Source organism: Prionailurus viverrinus, unplaced genomic scaffold (assembly GCF_022837055.1).
Source record: "Prionailurus viverrinus isolate Anna unplaced genomic scaffold, UM_Priviv_1.0 scaffold_51, whole genome shotgun sequence".
Classification (NCBI taxonomy): Eukaryota; Metazoa; Chordata; class Mammalia; order Carnivora; family Felidae; genus Prionailurus; species Prionailurus viverrinus.
This window is the reverse complement of record NW_025927614.1, coordinates 2,558,523-2,580,063: the sequence shown is the minus strand read 5'-3', so window position 1 is coordinate 2,580,063 and position 21,541 is coordinate 2,558,523. Positions and strand designations below refer to the sequence as shown.

The window sequence follows — 21,541 nt, the reverse complement described above, 5'->3', positions numbered from 1 at the left end:
GAAAGAAGGTGGTCAGATCTCAAACCCATTTCAACGAGGGGAAACCAGTCCCCTTTGGGGCAGGCCTTTCTTTCCAAAATGGGGTGACCTAGCAGCCAAACACTTTTTTCTTTATAATTATCATATGGGGAGGAGCAAAATGTGAGGACGTAACACATCCCACACTAGAATTCATGAAGTGTCTCAGAATGGGTGCATTTTGGGGCGCCTGGGTGGCTCAGTCGGTTGAGTGTCCGACTTCAGCCCAGGTCACGATCTCATGGTTCGTGGGTTCAAGCCCCATATTGGGCTCTGTGCTCACAGCTCAGAGCCTGGAATCTGCTTCGGATTCTGTGTCTCCCTCTCTCTCTGCCCCTCCCCCACTTGTGCCCTGTCTCTCTCTCTCAAAAATAAATATTAAAAAAACTTAAAGAAGGAAAAAAATAATGTGTGCATTTTGTCCTCACTCTGGACCCACAAGAGTATCCATTAGCCATCCTGGATCCCCACGCAGAACGGCTTGAATAGAATGGATAAAGACATTTTTACTCAGTAACCCAGCTTCTGACCTTTTATGTGTGGAAAATCCCCTCCAGTCTCCAGTGTGCTTGGAGTTAAGTGCACAGACTCACTCTCCAAAAGCAAGAGTTGCTACCACCTTTGCGCAGACAGTTGTTCACGTGCAACACTAGGAATGGGGAGTTTTCCCTTTCATTCACGGAAAGGAGCATGTTCACAAAATGCAAGTGACTGGCATTTCTGTCACATCTGTTTGAAAATGACTTAAATATTCTAGGTCAACCAAAGAACAGCGTAACCAGTGACCATCCACGCGGGGTTGATGCGATGGCTGGTGACCATCCACGTGAGGCACGAGGTAGCTGGTTACGAAGGCTTCTTCTATGTGACCGCTGGCGTGTAACAGCTTCCGTATGCGTTGCGAGCCTCACAGTCACGTGAAAGATCCTGGTGACCAGACTGAGGAGCAAGGAAAGGTAGCGTGGAACGTGTGGGTGTGCCCTGAGGCCAACTTAATTTCGATGGCGCCGTTATTCCCAATTCCATTTAGCACACTGCAGCCGTGGCTCGTGTTCCTATCTGTTCCTGTCCCCAGACTTGTCTGTGGGCCTGGGAGACGATGCCCATCACAGGACTGTGATGTCTGAGGAGACGTCCCAGCCAACAGGGTGGGGGCCCTGGGAGGGCCGCACGGGTTCTTCCTCAGAGCTGGGCAGGGCGATGGCCATCTCTGTTCTCATCAACTCCTGACCTTATACAGCTTTGCACGCGACTTAAATCCTGTGCCTCGCCCCCCAAGTTCTGGTGGGAGGCAGGCCTCCCGCCCGCACTCTGGGGTCCCAAGCTTGCCCTCTCCACCCTGCGTTAGCACATCACTGGGGACACGCGCAGCTGCTGCTCAAGACCTCACCCCCGAGGGCGTGTCCTCCTGCCTCAGCCTATCACGGGACCGACCTTGAAGGGCCGCCCACGGAAAGCAGGAAGGACGCACGGCCTTCGTGCTGCTGTTCTCTGGGTGGACCCGGACGTGACACCAAACAGCAGCTGGATCGTCACGTGAAAACACAAACCAGCAGACGTAACACCACACGCGACTCCACTCAGTCAGAACACAAGCTAGAAACCTTCCTGCACACGTGTGTGGGCTCGTCTGCACAGACACCTGGGCAAAGCCCCGGCTCTTCATGGCGTCTGCTTTTGGTGAGTCGCACAGGGTGGTCAGCGGGATGTGCACGGGAAGGACCTTTGCGTCTCGGGTCACATACTCAACGTTTTTGTTTCACTTGCTCCACTTGCTTATTCGTAAACTACACACAAGGCCAGGACACAATCAACGATGGACACACCAGGAAATCACGCGGCACACGGGGCGGTAGCGAACACGAAGAAGGGAGGGCAGCAAGTCTGGAGGAGCACGGTCAGGACAGGCCCCCAGTGAGGCCAGCAGGGACAGGCCGGACGCAGCCCCTGTGCTTGCAGGTGGGGAAAGGGCAAGGAGGCCATGGCTGGGCTGTGTGCAGGGTGGGGGCGAGTGTGGCCCGTGCACCCCTGCACGCAAGCTGCCACGGAGTGGGGCCAGGGGACGCAGGGGGGTGGGAGGCGCAGGGGATTCAGGGTGTTTACACGGCCGCCTCTGAACGGTAAGTGGAGCACACCTTGGGGCTGGACGATGCTGGCACTGAAAGTCGTTTCCGCTCTGCCTCCTTCCTTCCCATACCAAGGAGAACGGAGTCACGTCTGGTCTCTGCACAGTCCTGGATTTAACCTCAAGTTTCATAGAGAAGCTACAGCAGCGGGCTGGTGCGAGGGGAAAGCTCCGTGACCGCGGGTTGCCAGGCCGCGGCTGATGAGCAGGGCGCTAGCTCACCTTGGGACGTAGCTGGTGTGGGCCGGGGCTCAGGGTCTGGGGTGTGGGCGTTAGCAGACACGGCTAGTCGCATCTGCTTCCTCTACAGGTGGGAGAAACTGAGTGTCTCAGAGGTGAACAGGTCTACAGTGACGCAAGTGGACGGTCAGTGTAAAAATCTGCCTTTTCTGCCACCTAGCGTGGCCATGAGATCACAATGACACTTAAAAAGTGCTCTCCCAGATCTACACAGTTCTGGGAAGACAACGTGAGGTGGGTGACAGCACAGCACACGCCTGGCAGACGCCTGCCAAGCTACCCAGTCTCGAAATGCAGCTTGAACCTCGTCCACAGGACCCAGATTCCCTCCCAGATGGTACAGTGGGGACACAGTTTGTGATTTCAAGTCTCATCAAACCCGAAACGAGGGGCAGGGAAGCACCCGGGAGCACTGCCCACCAAGCGACGTCTCAGCACGTGGGGCTAGACATCACGATCCCTCACCCCTGCTCATCATGACCAAGCAGAGGGCTGTCTTCCCAAGCCGCTCCAGGCACAAGTGTGCAATCGGAGGCTGCGTTTCTCCAGGACCCAGGACGTCTTGAGGACAGGAAACCACTCAGCCAAGACCACAGTGCTACCCAAAACGACGGGTTTTAAAAACTGCAACACGATTTTTAACATCACCTGCAGCCTGCTTCTTCGTGTCAGGTGTGTTGGCGGGGATTTTCATCTGATTTTCAGAAACATCCTCCTACTTCAGTTTTGGTCCAAGACACTGAAGAACGCGAAATCTGAGAACGAAGGCAGTAACAGTGCAGAGGCATTTATGGGGCCCAGCAGCACCTCCAATGGATCACACGATGATCTTTAAGAACCCTCTGCTTTCAAATACCTTACAAGGATCTTCCCCAAAATTATCTTTATTTGGCTACAATTGTTAAGTTGATGATCAAGTATGTTAGAATTCCAACTAAACGTTTTTCCCTGTTTGATGGAGAAGCAAAATGGAAGGGTCACACTTCACTACCTGTCACCAAGCGTGACCATGAGGCCCCAGGCCAGGGGACCATCTTCCAAGAAGCCTCGGGAGATACCCGGGCCATCCCAACACGTTCAAACGGTGGTCAACAGTGCCAAGCTGAGCACAGGGCTCACATCTTTATTCTAAGACAGACAGCCCGGAAGCTTCAAGACAAAACAAGCAGAAACATTTAAACCTCACAGCTTCAGCAAGGACAGGGCGACACAGAAGACGTCAGGCCTGGCCGTCGCCTCCCTCGGGAGTCTGCTCCTCTGGAGCCACGCTGCTGCTGCCACCAGAGGCAGACACGTGAGCCGCCACTGACCCTGTGAGGCATCAAGGGAGCTGTTTCCGTGCTAAGCAGGTCCGAGTGGTGCCTGCCACTCATCCCAGCACCAGCGAGCGGCTAACACACGCTCCTGGTGATTCAAGTGCTGAAGACAGCGACAGGAGGTGGCTGGCGAGCTTGGGTCTCTCTGGGAGGAAGACGGCCAACGGTGTCTGAGGACAGAGTGAGCCTTCCCATGCACCAGAACCACGGGCCAGCGCCGCAAGCTGGGAGCACAGGCGGACACAGCTCATCCACTGCCTTTCCAGTAGAGGGCAGAGTGCCTACTCCGGGCCCCGTAGCCCTGCCGGCTTCCATTAACCAGCAGCAGCTCTGCCGGTGCCCGCCCCACGCGAGCAGGTGCGGCCGTGCGCCAGCGACGCTTCAGAACGGCCCGTGTGAGACTCAAGGACTCGCGCTCTATTCCCCTCACTCAATGACAGCATCAGGGCAAATCCTCTCACTGCCTCACGTGGGTGGTGTGCCCTCCGAGGCCCACGCGGGCCCCACTTTGTTCCCAGCTCTGTGTCCAGCACAGCACTGTGCTGGGGGGACAGGCACCCATGGACACCTGCTGAGCTAAGAGCCCGAGGAGGACCAGCGCCCACAAACAGTGCAAGTGAGGTGAACAAATACCGCTCTTGAGGATTAGGAAATGTTTGCAGTAAAACCAGTTTGGGATTAGAAACTGACATTTGCTGAAGCCAGTCACAAACCTTTTCCGTTTTAACCCTTTGGACTATTAAGGATAGTCAATAACATAATAAGCTGAACTGATATGAGCTACGGAAGATTTTGTGAGGAGAGCATGGCAGATATTTGGCCGAGGTGGTAACCTCATGTGTCATTTCTGCTAAGTCAGCTCCACTTGTGACACGTGGAGTGAGGACAGGTGGTGCAGGGGGCAGGCGGATGGTCCTGAGCCTTTCTGGTGACAATCTTTCTGCCAGCCTGCCACCCTGACCCCTGCCCACATGACAGCCGTCTCCAGCTATGGTGGGCTACAGGACAGAGGGCTTACAAGGAGCCCTGGTCACCTGTATCCACTGCCCTATCCCAGTCCCTTGATTTTCTTCTGGTTATTTTGAAAACAGCAGACCTCGAAGGTGTGAGAGTGGTGGTCAGGGTCGTGGTTGGGTGCGAGAGAAGCCGGTGGGTCTGCAAAGAGATGCCAGCTCAGTTCAAAGCAAGGCAGATGGAATCAAGTCTCTGTAAGTATAACCACACTCCCGCCTGCTCCGAGCAGGAGCTGACCAGCCCACGGTCTCACAGAGGAGTGGCATCTGCCAGCCGCAGGGCAGAGAAGGACGAGAGCCTCTAACGCTGCCATTCCCAGCCCTCGATGATGGTGTGGACTCAGCCAAGGCAGGTCTGTGCAGGGGATGTGTGGGGATGCATGGGGGGAGGCGTGGGCGCATGGGGGGGGCAGGGAGGCACACGGGCAATGTGTGCTGGTGTGTGGCGTAAGGCAGGGCATAGGGGGCCTGGGGAGGCAAATGGGGAGGCCTGGGCACATGTGGGGCATGGGGAGCTGGGGGAGGCTCATGGAAAAGCGCATGGGGGAGGCGCAGGGGGCACGCGGGGGTGCCTGGGGATGTTTGAGGCACTGACCACAGGGGAACTGCAGCGGAGGCCATTCAGCACAACCCCAGGAAAGAGCAACCCCTTAATTTGTCTGTTTGGGGTATTAAAGTTTTAATCTTCTTAAAGATTTTTAAACATTTTTAGAGAAACAACGAAAACTCCTTAGCTGATGGGGCGCCTGGGTGGCTCACTCGGTTAAGCCTCCGGTTTCTGCTCAGGTCATGATCTCACAATTCGTGGGTTTGAGCCCCGCATCAGGCTCTGTGCTGACAGCTCAGAACCTGGAGCCTGCTTCGGATTCTGTGTCTCCTCTCTGCCCCTCCCCGCTCATACTCTCTCTCGAAAATAAAATAAATAAACGTACGTGTATACATACATACATACATATATATATATGTATGTATGTATACACACACACACACGTACATATATATATATATGTACGTGTGTGTGTGTTTATCCTTTAAAAGGGGCGCCTGGGTGGCGCAGTCGGTTAAGCATCCGACTTCAGCCAGGTCACGATCTTGCGGTCCGTGAGTTCGAGCCCCGCGTCGGGCTCTGGGCTGATGGCTCAGAGCCTGGAGCCTGTTTCCGATTCTGTGTCTCCCTCTCTCTCTGCCCTTCCCCCGTTCATGCTCTGTCTCTCTCTATCCCAAAAATAAATAAATGTTGAAAAAAAAAAATCCTTCACTGACCTTTCCTCCCTCTGCCATCAAGTCTGGCATAATCCACTCTACATATCCCAATGTCCACAGGAAGCTTCTAGGAAATACATAAATCATCTGATGCTAACAACTGGATCTTCTATGTGTCAGAATCATTACTTATCTTGTGAATTATCTGTGGCAATGGTGCTACGTCACACAACTGCACAATCTTAACACTTCAAGGCCAGAGGAAATTAAGAGTCCTGAGTCTAAGCCCCTCAACCCATTGGTGGAGAAAACTAAGGCCCTGGAGATAAGGAACATGCCCAGGACCCTGTGGCCAGACCCTGGCTGTGTCTCCCGGGGGTGTCTCCCTAGCGTCTACACTCAGGCTCAAACTGGACATGGTTTAATACTGATCTCGGGAGAGCACTGTGGTATCCAACCTGCTCCCAAAGCCTCCAGGATTCTGTCCAAGGCAAGACACGAATAGCGGGAGATTATATGTGGAGCGCCTCCTGTTAGAACAGTGATACCTTCTAAAAATTGGAAATTGGATCCTGGTTAGTGGCGCCATATTCCCTCATCAATTTTAAAATGAGCGACAGACATCTAATTTCTGCTTCAATCAAAATTAAAACTTTGTTGATACTTTAAAGGTTTTCAATTTCTCAACCTGTTAGGCAGTGTGGTTGACTTTACGTTAACAAGTAAAACCGCCAGAAGTTATATTACTTACACTCTTCCACTGAGTATTTTTGGGGACCCAAACCTTTCAGTAATGAGGGCAGAAATCACACGCTTTTGTGTGCTGAAAGCCGCGTCGTCCATTCTTATGACGGAGCACGTTTGTGTGACGCGAGATAAAACCTCGTCAGCGATGGAAGGCAAAGATACCAAGTCGGGTCCCAAGCTGCAAGCATGCAGGCGATGCAAATATTCCTTTCCCACACTGTGAGGATGGCAGATGGTGGATGACGATCAAACAGGCCCTTCCTGCACTTCTCAGCTTGGGTGGGATTGGCTTTATGCACCCGTATCCACGCCACCCCCACAAGTGTGCCCAGCACCGGAGCAGGCGGTGAGGCCGACTGACTGATGAACGACCAAGAGCATGAGTGACGCAGGCCCCGTGTCCACGCACAGACCCGAAAGCCCTCGGACGTGCCACCACAGCGCGAGAGCTCAGAAAGCCAGGACCTCGTGGAAGCTGCATGTCAGCAGGCCCAGCCCTGCCGTGAACACCTCACCCCACCCAGCATCGACGCATCCCACCCCCGCATAACACCAGGCCAGACGCGGGCACATGGAAATGTGGGTGACCCCCAAGGACGGGACGTCACTGCTCGCTGTACCTCCAGACGGGCCTCACGCAGTCACTCCCCAGACTAATGGATCCGGAAGAATCCGTTCCGGCACACGCAGGGAAGCAAAGCTGGCCGCAAACGGCACGGGTCCTGCCCTCCCCCCACGCGGTGGCACCACGCAGGTGCCGCTGCAGGGGCCCAGCTGTACCTCCGGATGGCGACGGTGAGAGCCTCTGGGGAGCTGGCACAAGGACAGATGACCTCCTGGCGCAGGCCTTTACTTTGGAAGACGTTGAGGAACGCGTCGCAGGAGGAGATAGACCCTGCAGGTGAAAGGGGACCACAGTCAGCCAGCGGAAGCTCGGGACCGACTAAAACCAGCCAAACCAGCCAGACGCGAGTGCTCCTCGAGTCGTGAGGCAGGGGTGCGGGAACACGCTTCACTCAATACCGCTTAGTACTTATGTCACCCCGAGAGATGATCCCCTCAGGCCGACTGAGCTCAAGGATTTAAAAGTGTAACTTCCGCCGATGAGCCTGCATACCTTCCCTGAGGCTTGTTCCCCCATTTTTGATATGCGTGTTCGCAAGAGGACCATATCTAAGCCAAGTGAAGACAACTCTCCCGTGTTAACCCCACCGGAGAGATACGGGAGGGCGGGAGTAACCGCCAGGCGCCTATCGGCAAACTACTGCCTTCCTCCACGACTGCTGCCTGAGAGCAGCCATGTGCGAGAGTGGCTCACAAGCCATGGAGCCGCTGGGGAAACGGAAGAACCATGTACACAACTAACACCGAATCACGTGGGTGGGAGTCCGTGTGTACACATCACGTGTTCTGCTTTAACTGACAAATGTCAACAATGGTCAGAAACAAATGCCTCGTTCACTCACTCTGCTTCTGGCTCACATGCCCCCTCACAAACAAGTCAGCTGGGTTCTCTTCCAACCCAGGGCAGTATTTCCTGAGGTATGTTTACGGCATTCTGTGAGACTCCTAATTCACTTTACCTGGGCGGTTTTTCCCATAAAATTTTATAATGAAATTCCCTTAAAATGACAGATTAATTTCTTGACCATTAAAATTACTAAAGACCATAAACTAATAACAGTTAATATTTCTTGAGCACGCAGCATCACTCAAGGAAATACACGCAGGGACGACTTAATTCAATCCTCATAAACTCAAGATTTAGGTACCGTTTTCAGCAAAAGAAGGAGGAGGACTGAAATCAGAAGGTTAGGGTTTCTTCCACAGAATCAGGAAATGGCAACAGCAGTACTCAAGCCCCAGGCGGGAGCCAGGCACTCCTGGTCCCCTACCCGCCACCCGTCGTGGTGCCTTCAGGCTTCAGACAGTCACACTGTGAGGTCGTGAGTTTGACACCGCTTCCTAACCACAGTAATGGCCGGAAAAGGAAAAGCAAAGTGCAGAAACAGATCGAAGGGGATGAGGCTCTCGCCCGCCCGCCCGCCCATGCAGCAGGTAGGTCACTTACAGGGATTTGCACCATCAGCCACAATCAGCATCCGGAGAGAAGAGAGGTTGATGTCTCTCTGATCTCTGTGTGCTACTAACGCCCAGTGCATGTCCCTGGATTTGACACAAGCCACCTTTGCTGTGGGGACAGTAGAGGAAGGGGTCAATATGCACACGGTCAGACCAGGAGCTGTTTGAAGGAGGGAACCGGGGTGCCGAGGCCTCTGGGTGCCTACCTTTGTACTGGCAGACCTTCTGAATCCACGACAGCGGGTTCACCTTCATCAGCGCGTATGGGATGCTGATCACGTGCATCATGTTCATGACGCTCTGGAAACAACGCACCAGGTGACTGCTGACACACTAGCAGGACAGGCACCCCGCCCCACCAGGCTTTGCGCGGGGACGCGACAGGCCCGGGCCCCCATCACGGGCTTGCTCCCGGCTCCACGCTGGGGGCCAAGGGCACCACCGGCCACACAGAAGATGCCAGGGAGGAGCGTGTGCATCCAGCAGGAGCCAGGCCTTGCTCTAGGAGGTGGCAGTGAAATAGAGACTCAGCAACTGCCGATCCAAAGCAACGGCGAGCAGCTGGGTGACAGCACCGACAAGACTACTGCAGGGCAACAGCATCAAAGAGGAGCTTGAACGGCAACAGCCCCCAGGCGGCTGCCGCGACCATCGGGCAGGGAGGTGGACTGAGTGCTCACGACACCACACAGGACCATCACCCCACTTGACAGGCAGGAACCCTGTGGTTCAGGAGTCCCGGGGGGCAGGCGACGGGCCTGGGAGCACAGAGCCGCTGAAGGCAGGACTGGCATCGGCTGGGGTGAGGCAGCCCGCGCTCTCCCCACGATACCTGCTCGTCTCGCGAGCGCACACGGGCAGCCTGGCTTCTCCAGGCTGGCACCTCCCGGGACCCAGAGGCAGAGACCAACCACAGGGAAGCCACGGAGCCCCCACCCTCCAGTCCATGTGCTGCTCACGTGCCCTCACCAAGAGGCGACAAATCACACTTCGTCTACTCATATCCTATCACTCGTGCAAAAGCCCCTAGAATTTTCTACCTCAGAAAAGATGAAGCTTAGCATAAGGAACTTACAAACAGGGGAGTAAAGATCACCACCTATGAAACCGACACAGCGATGCTCCAGCAGTTAAGCTATGCACACCTGCAAGGGCTGTGCAGACCTTAGATAACCAGGCTGGGTCTCCATCAAAGCACCTGCAGCTCTGAACTGCCTGCCCTGGCCAGGCAGCACCCACAAGGAGGCGGCACGCATTTCTTTATGACGGGAGTGGAACTGTCAGCACAAGGAGGACCTGTAAAGCGCTTCCCCTGTGGCATAACCAGGCAGGTTTGCAAAATATTCACAAGCACTGACTCACAGAAAGGAAAAAGAACAACAGTGTCAAAGTGAAACCAATGCAAAGGAAAAGTGACCCAGACGGGAGATGTGACTAACATCATCCCAGTCGTGATTCCAGAAGGGGGCAGAAAGATACCCTGTTTCCTCAACAGCTGCACCTCTATATGGTTGGGGGGGGGGGGGTTGTGACTCCTGTGAGTGGCTGACTCCCGCAGGCTTCCTGGGCTTGGGAAGTCGCATTAGCAGACAGCTTAAAGCTTCCAGCAATAACAGCTTTTCTCCCCAGTGCAAGAGGGGCTTGGGCGAGTGGCCGTGTGTACAGACCCTAATTCTGGCTGTGGCCTGGGGGGGGACAGGGGAAGGGTCACACTTACTGTTAGGATGCCATGCCAGAGCCCAACGTCCTTCTTGAAATCCAACACATTCACTATGGTTTCCGCTGAACAAATAAAAATGGAAGATTTTCATGTAGCACAGCCCAAAGGGCAAAGAAAATCCAACATCATGTCAGGGGCAGTACAGGACCTTGGAAACATGGTTCCCAGTACCTCTGCAGACATCCTGCAGCCTGCAAACCCATTTAAAAACGCTGCCCACCTGGAAAAGTGTTTCTAGCCTCCTGACACATCAGTTAACAGCGACGGCTTCACATGCCACTTAAAACATTTTATTCCTTCTATTCATGTCCTTACTGCCGCTCCCTGCCTGTAACTTTTTAAAGATTCTTTTCATTTCCATCATGGGATCCCCCAGGAAAGGGAAGTACTTTCCAGCAAACACAGGGCATCACATCACTGGAAGCCTCAGGGTGGCTGGGGTCATAAAGGAGGCACGGGATTTGGAAGGACGGTGACGGAACAGTGTTCAAGGTTTATGGGGGACACCTCGTGAAGCGGGAAGAAAGGCTGCTAACGATACATAGTTGAAAACAAGGGCCACGGTGGCACGTGGCAGCTACATGGAAAAACTTTTCTGAAGCCACACTTGACACCGGGCATTTCCTGACGCCTCCTCTTAGGTCCGTACGCTGTCCTTGTGCTGCTCGCCAGAGCTTTGGTATCGTGCACCTGACCCCACTTCACAGAGAAGGCAGGCGTCCCCGCGTGAAGGAAACAACCTCTGTTCCACGTCCTACGAGTATTTTCACTTTAGAAATAATGAGCCAGTGTGTGTGTGCGTGTGTGTGTGTGTGTGTGTGTGTGTGTCTGTGTTTTCTCTGGCACCCGTGAAAGCGACAGCCCTGGACCTTCAAGAAAGCAGGGCAAGGAATACGAGTCCTGAGGCTGTGAGAAACGATTAGCAGTCACTTGTCTCAAGGTGAAAGTACCTTGGAAACTAGTTTAGGGACCAAACGTGAGCCAGAACATCCCCAGGACGCAAATGAATTGTTTTTTCAGAGGGACATTGCCAGTGGCATTGGGGACAGAGAAGGAGAGGAGCATCCAACCCCCAGGGCAGCGCAGATGCCAACACCAGCTTCCTCAGGCACCAGCCCCAGGGCTGCGCTCACGTCCAAGTCCCCAGGGCAGGGCCTTGGTCACAGAAGCCCCAGCCAGGGGGTAGCTGGTTACCTGGGCGGACCCTGCCTTTTATGAGCCCCAGCCAGCACCGTGGCCACGGTTACCTCTGGCCACCTACCTCCTGGCCTCCAGGACCGTCCCGTTCGGGAGACAGTGTGTGCGTCATAAAAACCACACCCTCGGCAGCTGCTGCCCACCCTGAGAAGCTCGCAGAATCTCCATCAGAGATTCTCCCTGAGCTGCTAGGGGTGGGCTGAACATGGGCTTTTTCTGAAGATCCCAGAGACCCTAACTTGCACCCAGGGATGAACACCCACAGAATTAACTATCTGCTACAGCTTGAGCCGTGCCCTCTGAGTTCACGGGTGGAAGCCCGCACACCGGCACGGCTGCCATTGGAAATACGGCTTCTGCCAAGGTCATGAGGGTTCGGTGAGGTCATGGGGCGGGTCTGATCCCATCAGGACCCACATCCTGGGGAGATGAGACACCAGAGCTCTCTCTCCCTGCACAGCGAGGGCAACAAGAAGGCACCGCCTGCCAAGCTCCGTGCAAACCTGACATCACTCCTTCCGTTACCAGGGGGAGTGACTCAGTCCCTCCACAGCTGACACAAGCCTCCCAGGGACGCAGTCTTGGGTCAGGGCCCTGCCCATACCTTCCGTGTAGCCGCATGCCTGCGTGAGGGCCTGGCAGTGGGTCAGCAGCGCGATCCTGGTCACGGTCACCCCGAGCACGCTTCCGTCCTTGCAGGTCTTATACTGAAATGAGATGGGGACGTGCAGAGAGGGGTACAGAGAGGACAACACGGCTGCCCCCGTCAGGCCAAGGTCGGCCCAACTGCTCGATGCCCGTGGGCAGCGCTGCAACTCACCTCTATGTACGCGGTATCGTTGTTCGCATCTTTGATGTGTGGGAACCAATCTCGAGGGGGCTTGGAGAGATGCTTCGACTCTGTGACAAACCACAGCAGCTTTGGCCAACCTTGCAAACAAACAAACAGACCCCTCTGAGAGGCGTACTACCCAGAAACCAGGCTTGCCACGTCGTTCCCCCTTCCTGTGGCCCATGTGACACGAGCCAGGGGGGATCGCCAGTGCTTCCTCAAGCCTCAGACAACGTCAACAGCACGCATACTGCCGGGTAAACCACGCCACACGGCAGGCTGACAACAGCAGACGTATTGCGTTCCGTGTGCAGAAGAGCATGTCCAGGGGAGACGCAGGACCTTCCTGAGTGAAGAGCCAGACCCCCAACTAGGCTTCTGGCTGTGGCTTACCTTTGAACTGGGGGATCTCCCCGGTTGGGCTTTTCGGCAGCCCTTTGTGGCAGGCGTCGCTCGTCAAGGCCACAGTGACTCCACAGCTTCCAAGCAAGAACCCGATCTGCTGGCTCCCTGCGTCCTGGGAGAGGTGAAAGACACAGAAGTCACAAAGCCGGGAAGGACGGGTACCCTCCTGGCAAGACGTGGCCTTGTCCCTGGGTTCTGGGACCTCCTGGACTCTGCAGAACTGGGATCACAGCCCCGGTTGCCGCTTGCTGCTGTGTGACCTCGAACGGGACGGCGAGGTCACTCAGCCTCAGTTTCCTCACCTCTGCCATGGGGTGAGAGCAGAGCCCTCGAGTGGGTCTGCTGCAAGGAATAAACTGGAGGAGCATGGACAGTGCTCAGTGTGCGCCTGGCACATAGTGGGTCCCTTAAACAGCTGCTGCTACATCTCCCTCCAGTTCCTTAAGACTATGACCATAGAACGTAACCGTCGTGGAGAACAGAAAGGGTTCGTCTTCCTCCGTAACACAGAGCCTGACTTTACTCACAGCACAGGGCCCTGCGGTGTCTGTTGACATCCACTGTGGGCGGACTAGACGCCTGTTCCCAACCAAAAGGCCTGCCACCCTTGTGCGCCCGGAGTATGTCTGTGACCAAGGACACAGCCGGACAGGCGCCTCCTGCAGGACTTGGATGCTGGCGGGCCAGAGCACCGGAAGCCCCAAATGACCAGCAGTGACTTAGGAGCACGGCATCCCGCGGACCCCACGGGATGGAGCTTTCCTCGGAGAGGCGATCCAGGGGCCGCCAACCTGTGGTTTTGTTGCTGACCACATCTGGCTGCCCGCAGCAGGTCTGCTCAACCGGCTTTCTTCACCCCCCCCAGTCACACCAGGCAGGATTTAGAAAATAAAACGAAAGCCGGCAAGGAGCTGACATTCCTACAACTGAAACATCACAACACGGTGAACCGGTCACCCTGGTTTGTTCCCACCGGGCTCTTCCTGAACCCGCGGACAACCCAGCAAGCTTGTGGGCAGACCAGCCCTGCCTTCCGGTCGCTCCGCCCACGTACGCCTCACTAAGCAAGCGCGTGGTGACGGGGTCTCCAGTGGGTAAAATCAGCAGCACGGATGTCTTCAAACGAGCCTGTCAAGCAACTGGCTCATAGTTTAACCCTACGGTGAAATCCAGGTCTCCTCACTCGGAATCGCACCGCCAACCTCCCGATACCCCATGCAGCGCAGAGAGGCGAGCAGGGGGCTGGCGCCCGACGGACAGGGATGTTCCCATTTCAGGACCCTCACGGTACTTGTCCCTCAAGCAATGCTTTTTCAAGTGGAGTTTTTAATTCTCACTCCAATGTGAATTTGGAGGCCATGTGGCCAAACATCGAGACAAGTTCTGAGGTCACGTCTGGTGGCAGGGAGGCATTTCTTTGTGAGCAGGAATTCGCTACCTCAGAGCCACATGAGCCAACAGCTCGGGAGAGTGAGCACGGGTCTGTGGGCTGGGACCTGCCAGGGCCCGCGGCCGTGCCAAGGGCTCGCAACCCATCTCGGTTTTCCCGGCAGACACCGTCCCTGCGCCCTTTCTACAACCTGCTCGAGACTGATGTTCAAAGTGACACATTCACACACACGAGACAGCTGACATAAGGCAGCAGCAGGGGACAGCAGATGAGAAGAGTAATGGACAGAATGCCACAGTTCAGCCCCAAATTCAGACCTCACCTCCAAGGGGCTTCTGTCCTCCTCATCTGGAAAATTCCTACTTGGAGCGCCAGGCAGCTGTGCAGAAACAGCTCTGCCCACCCAACCCCAGCGGCACAGACGAGACCCCATCGCCTGCTCCCGAAGAAGCCCGTGTGTCTCCTTCACACGCTGAAGCTGAACGTGCTTGACCCCAGAGCCCAGAGCGGGTGGACACACTCTCAACACCACGTCAGAGCCACGGTCCGCCCCGGGCCCCATCTCTACATGGGGGCTCCTGCCCAGCCTGCGGAAAGAGCCGCCTCCAGGCGGCCCGACCTGCCGCTGGCTTCGGGAAGCTGCCGTCCCGTCTCAGGGAGACTGAATGAAGCCTGTGCACTCTGGCCCCGACTCGGCGCTCCGTGTGCACCTTTCCCAGGGAAGGCCCACACGCCCGGCCCGTGGTCCTCCTCGGTTCGGTTGGGGCTCCACCCTCTCAAGAGCTGTGCTGTCAGGGCAGCCGGTGACCACCTCCCCGGTCACAAAATCCTGACGACGATTCTTTCTGGCTCGTCAAGAGAAGCCAGACCGCACCTGACTTCAGCCTGCCACCTCCAACCCTCTTGCAACAGAGAGGTGCCACGTTACGTCGCCTTGTGGGAAGCCTCCCGGTCTCTCTGACGACCCCTGGAGCACCCACCAGGCCAGGCTGGACACGTCCCAACCAGGGTCTGCTCCGCCCCAGCCTCCCAGGCAGGAAGCAGCAATCTCACACACAGAAGGGTGTAACAAATGAGAGGACGGCTCACAGAAAAGTCCCTTTCGTGAACTCACTCTGCGTCTGGGGCCCCTCACCACGAGGCTTGTGTTTATATCCAAGTTTGTCCTGTGCCAGCTGAGCAGCTCCTTGGCTCTCAGCAGGTGGAGCAGGACAGAAGCGCAAAGGCGTCTCACACACGCACGGTGCTGCTGATGCCCGTGGCCCACGGGCCGTTGTGTCTCCGGTCCCGTGGTACTTTGGAACACGCACAGTTTGGCCCCTCCTAACAGCCTGCCACTCTCCTGTAAGATTTGCATGCCTGAGGCGCAGCCCGTGTCGGCAGAGGGGGACTGTGGGCTGGGCCTGCTCACGGGCCGACAGAGCCTCCCTGCACACAGCCGGCTTGAACCGAAGCGCAGCCGCCTCAGGAGGGCGACAGCGCCAGGCTGTCCTAGCTCTGCTGCGACCCTGCCAGGCCCATCTCAGGAGGCCCCTGGAGGCTCCCCTCTGGCTCCCCCACACCCCCTGGCCAAATCATCCAGGAACTCCAGCCCTTCCTACTGCAAACCCCTCACAGAAAGGGGAGCTTTCTCCTCCCACCCAAGAACTAGGAGGGAGAGTGAAGAAACACACAGGACACTAAATTGTTCACCCCATCAAACAACATTCAGGATTTAGAAAACGGCTCTCATTAGGCCCTTCGTGGCAAACCCAGCGGCACAGAACTGGCAGAGGAAGTGTGCGACTCCGTCACCTACGCTTCCGTGCACACCTTACCCCATGCTGACCTGCAAAGGACCAATGTGGTCTTCTGTTCAAAACTAAGAAAAGTCTTCCAAGGCACGAATGTCATGTTCTGAGCTCAGAGCCCGAGGCCTGGCACGCAGCTTCTGGCTTCACTGAGACAAAGTCATCTCCCGGTCCTGTTTCCCAGCAGAAAATGCTCTACGGACGGAGCAACCTAGCATCTTCTTCTGACAAGTGCCTTCTGGTCCCCTGGTTCAGGCCGATAACCCGAGGGTCTCCGTGGGCTGGGGAGGTGAGGGCACACCACCTAGCAGGTCGCAGCCTAGATGCCCAAGACAGCAGGCAGCCCAGTCCCAGCAGGGCCAACACGGCACAGGTAAGACTGTACTCTCCTGCCCACGCCTGTACCAGCAGAGCTCGCTTGTGGGTGCTCACACCTGCACGGACCCTTGCCGAACCACCAGACTTGCCACTAAGAGCTCTCTGCCTCAAAGGGGATGGTTGGGCCCCAGGGCCTAGGATAGAACACACCTAATGACATCTCCCCTCCCGTTGATTATTACTGCAGTAACCTAATACACAGTTACGAAGGTTTCCAGTACAATTAAAATGAACCGCTTACGTGCCTGTCAAACATCCAAAGGATACTTAACCTCCTTATTTAAATGAAGAATGTTTATTCATTTAATATACATCCAAGTGTGTATTAAGAAATGTTATACGGTGGCACACGTTTGCATCAGCAGTATTTGAAATGACGTGCTTGTGTTGTCACGTGACCCAAAGGGCAGAGGCACGTGTCTCTTTGTTCACGTGATTTTCCTCTGCAAACCAGCTCTGCTTTGGGAGACATCAGGCTACAGACTTAAGTAGAAAAATCTAAACCCTCTATGTGATGAGAAGCACATAAATAATAGCAACTGATCACATGAGAACATCACAGATATAACCGTCTGGTTATTGCAGCGCTAAGAACCAGTCTCTGTACGAACAGCAACCTACAAATTCTTCCAGATTATCGTTTTGACACTACTGACGACAGAACTCAGAGGGCTTTGAGCCTTGAAGTCAGGTAACCAGCCCTTTGCGTTTCCAAAAGACCTCAACCCACTGAATTTAATATCAATTGAAGGAGGAGCGTCATATGCCCCGAGTAGGCTTGCAGGTGAACCGTAGTGGAATTTACCACAGTGCCAAAGAATCACTTAGAAGAACGTGGCTATCCATTCACTCAGTCCCCAAACTCTTCCACATTTCTCCACTGTGAATATCATAGGACTCGGGGGTGGAGCCTGGAACGCTGGCAGCAAGCACTTGCAAGTAAGCCTTGGACAAAAAACCTGACACCGATATGTGGGGTATGTACAACATATGTTTCTTATTTTCTAATACACTGTGAGAGCAAGATTTGGAATTACATCTGACAAATCATAGTGAACATGGGACTCAATCACGTCCAAACACCAAAACGTAAGCAACAACCAACATTCCCCAAAATAAAATCAAAACCCTCTAATTTATCCAGATTTCTAGTGTAATGACACTGAGGAATGAGATATTCAAACACTTAGTTATTGACAGATCACTAGGCTCAGTGTTCTTTTTTCAAAAGGTTCAGATATAATTGACATATAACATTCCAGCAGTTTTAGGTGTATAATATTATGATTCAATATTTGTATATACTGCAAAATTACCAATACACAAAAAAAGTTGAGAACTTTTAAGATTTACTCTCTTGGCAACTTTCAAATGTGTGTGAAGTATCGCTGAATGTAGTCACCATTGTGACTATACCCCCATGACTTCTTTATTACCGGAAGTTTGTACTTCTTCACTCCCTTCAGCCATTTCACCCACCCCACAACCACCACCACTGGCATCCACCGTCTGTTGTGTTTAAGTTCTGGTTGTCCATTTGTTTTCTTAGATTCCATATTTAAGGGAAATCACATGGTGTTTGTCTTTCTCTGACTTACTTCACTTAGCATAATACCTTCAGGGTCCCTTCATGCCGTTGTAAATGGCAAGATTTCATTCTTTTTTATGGTTGAGTAATATTCCGTTGGTATACACATATAATCTCTTCTTTATCCATTCATCCATTGATGGACACTTGGGTTGTTTCCGTATCTGATTATAAATAATGTTGCAATGAATATTTGGTGTATGTATCTTTTTGAATTAGCGCTTATACCTTTGTTTAGAAAAATACCTAGTGTAACTGCTGGATCATAAGGTAATACTATTTTTAATTTTTTGAGGCACTTTCATAGTTGCTATTACTTGCTATTTCTTGTCTTTTTGATATTAGCCATTTTAATAGGTATGAGGTGAGACCTCATTGTGGTTTTGGTTTCTATTTCTATGATGATTAGTGATGTTGAGCATCTTTGTGCCTGTGTGTGTGTGTGTGTGTGTGTGTGTGTGTCTCCTCTGGAAAAATGTCTATTCAGATCTTCTATTTTTTAATCGGATTCTCTTGCTATTAAGTGGTATGAATTCTTCATGTATGTTAGATATTAATCCCTTATCAGATGCACAATGTACAAGAATTTCTTTCCATTCTGTAGGTTGACGGTGGATGGTTTCCTCAGCTGTGCACAAGATTTTTAGTTTGATGTGGTCCCACTTGTGTGTTTTTGCTTCTGTTGCCTTTGCTTTTGGTGTCAAATCCAAAAAATCATCCCAAGACTGATGTCAAGGAACTTACTGCCTATGTTTTCTTCTAGAAGTTTTACGGTTTCAGGTCTTACATTCAAGTCTTTAATCCATTTTGAGTTAATTTTTGTGTATGGGGCAAGATGAGAGTCTAGTTTCATTCTTTGGCTCACAGCTCTCCAACTTCCCCAACATCATTTATTGAAGAGACTGTCCTTTCCCTGTCGTGTATTCTTGGATCTTCTGTCCTAAATTGACCATGTATGTGTGGGTTTATTTCTGGGCTATTTTATTCCACTGACCTACGTGTCCATACTGTTTTAATTACTAAAGCTTTGTAATAGAGTTTGAGATCAGGAAGCCAGGTGTCCCCAGCTTTGCCCTTGTTACTCAAGATTGTTTTGGCCATTTGGGTTCTCCTGTAGTTCCATACAAATTTTTGGAATGTTTTTTCTATTTCTGTGAACAGTTAGATTGAGTGCCATTGGAATTTTAATAGGGATTGTGAATACTGTAGACTGCTTTAGGTAATACAGACATTTTAACAATATTACTTCTCTCAATCCCCAAGTATGGAATGTCTTTCCGTTCATTGTGTGTGTGTGTCTTCATTTCGTTCACCAAGGTCTTATAATTTTCAGAGTATTTCCACTTCCTTGGTTAAATTTATTCCTAGATATGTTGTTCTTTTTGATGTAACTATAAATGAGATTGTTTTCTTAATTTCTCTGATAGTTCACCATTAGTGTATAGAAATGCAACCAATTTTATATGCTGATTTTCTATCCTGCAACTTTACTCAATTCACTAAAAAGTTCTAAGAGTTTTTGGGGGGAGTCTTTATTGTTTTCTATATATAAAATCATGTCATCCTCAAATAGAGATAGTTTTACTTCTTCCTTAGTAATTGAATGCCATTTTACATCTTTTTCTTGCCTAACTGCTATGCCCAGGACTTCCAATACTATGTTGAATAGAAACGGCAAGAATGGGTTGATCTTAGAAAAAAACTTACAGGGGCGCCTGGGTGGCGAAGTCGGTTAAGCGTCCGACTTCAGCCAGGTCACGATCTCGCGGTCTGTGAGTTCGAGCCCCGCATCAGGCTCTGGGCTGATGGCTCGGAGCCTGGAGCCTGTTTCCGATTCTGTGTCTCCCTCTCTCTCTCTGCCCCTCCCCCGCTCATGCTCTGTCTCTCTCTGTCCCAAAAATAAATAAAAAAAAAAAAAAAAACAAAAAAAAAACCAAAAAACAAAACTTACAGCTTTTCACAACTGAATGAAAGGTTAGCTGTGGGCTTGTCATATATGGCCTTTATTATGTCGAAGTACATTCCCTTTATACTCACTTTGTTGACTTTCTTTACTCAAAAAAATGAATGCTGACGAATAGACATCTCTCCAAAGATGAATCCAGATGCCAACAGACACAAGAAAAGATGCTCAACATCACTGGTCATCAGGGGAATGCAAATCAAAACTACAATGAGATACCACCTCACACCTGTCAGAATGGCTGAAATCAACAACACAAGACACAACAGGTGTTGGCAAGGATGTAGAGAAAGGGAAACCTTCTTGCACTGTTAGTGGGAATGCAAACTGGTGTAGCCGCTCTGGAAAACAGTATGGAAATTAAAAGCTAAAGCTATGGAAGTCTCAAAGCTAAAAACAGAACTACCCTATGATGCAGCAATCACACTACTGGGTATTTACCCCCCAAAATACAAAAATACTAATTCAAAGGGATACATGCACCCCTATGTTTACAGCAGCATTATCTACAATAGCCAAACTATGGCAACAGCCCAAGTGTCCATCAACTGATGGATGATAAAGAAGATGGGGTATGTATATGCAATGGAAAATTAGTCATAAGAATGAAACTTGCCATTTTCAATGGCATGGATAGAGCCAGAGATCATTATGCTAAGTGAAGCCAGAAAAACACAATACCATATGATTTCACTCCTACGTGGAATTGAAGAAATAAAACAAAGGGAAAAAAAGAGGGGGGGTCTTGTCAGGGCAAACCAAGACTGAGACTCTCAATTACAGAGGACACACTGATGGTGTTATCAGGGGGGAGGTAGGTGGGGGAGTGGGGGAAACGTGATGGGGATTAAGGAGCGAGCTTGTTGTGATGAGCACTGGGTGTCATATGAAGTGTTGAATCACTACACTGTACACCTGAAATTGACATTACACTATATGTTAACAGGAATTTAAATAAAAACTTTAAAAAAAAGAATGTCGAATTTTGCTAGTGCTTTTTCTGTGTCTATGATCATACGATTATCTTTCATTTTGTTGGTGTGGTATATCACATTGATTGATTCACAAATGTTGGTCCATTTGTGCATCACTGAAATAAATCCCACTAACTTATGGAATATGATCCTTTTAACATGTTATTGAGCTCTGTTTGCTAATATTTTGTTGAGAATTTTTGCATCTATGTTCATCAAGGATATTTGGCCTGTAATCTTATTTTCTTATGGTATCCTTGCCTGGTATTGGTATCAGGGCAACACTGATCTTGTAAAAATGAATTTGAAAGTTTCCTCTGCTCTCAATTTTTTGGAAGAGTTTGAGAAGGAGACGTATTAAATCTTTCTGAATGTTTGGCAGAATTCACCAGTGAAGCCATCTGATGATCCTGGACTTCTGTTTACTGGAGGTTTTTGATAACTGAGTCAATCTACCTGCTACTAACCCGTATTCAGATTTTCTACTTCTTCATGATTCAGCCTTGGAAGAGTGTACATTTATGGAATTTATCCAATTCTAGGGGTCCAATTTGTTGGCA

The 21,541-nt window shown here is 51.9% G+C and overlaps 1 protein-coding gene and 1 long non-coding RNA gene across 8 annotated transcripts in view; one reads left to right on the top strand and one right to left on the bottom strand.

Annotated features, from left to right (window-relative positions):
• DIP2C (disco interacting protein 2 homolog C) overlaps nucleotides 1-21,541 on the bottom strand; it is a 416,214-nt gene that overhangs the window by 99,211 nt on the left and 295,462 nt on the right. For all 6 annotated transcript variants that reach the window (XM_047848086.1, XM_047848087.1, XM_047848088.1 and 3 more), the window contains 7 exons: nucleotides 12,887-13,010; nucleotides 12,482-12,591; nucleotides 12,266-12,368; nucleotides 10,462-10,526; nucleotides 8,951-9,044; nucleotides 8,734-8,853; nucleotides 7,443-7,557 (listed from right to left, as the gene is read on the bottom strand). In XM_047848086.1, the coding sequence (XP_047704042.1) occupies nucleotides 7,443-7,557; nucleotides 8,734-8,853; nucleotides 8,951-9,044; nucleotides 10,462-10,526; nucleotides 12,266-12,368; nucleotides 12,482-12,591; nucleotides 12,887-13,010 (731 nt within the window). The remainder of the gene's footprint in view (nucleotides 1-7,442; nucleotides 7,558-8,733; nucleotides 8,854-8,950; nucleotides 9,045-10,461; nucleotides 10,527-12,265; nucleotides 12,369-12,481; nucleotides 12,592-12,886; nucleotides 13,011-21,541) is intronic.
• LOC125159590 (uncharacterized) lies at nucleotides 1,493-18,146 on the top strand. 2 transcript variants are annotated; one of them, XR_007149834.1, is made up of 3 exons: nucleotides 1,493-1,698; nucleotides 2,454-5,065; nucleotides 11,485-18,146. It is a non-coding gene; the product is annotated as an uncharacterized LOC125159590 (long non-coding RNA). The 2 variants fall into 2 exon arrangements; XR_007149835.1 differs by lacking the exon at nucleotides 11,485-18,146 and adding an exon at nucleotides 6,036-10,312.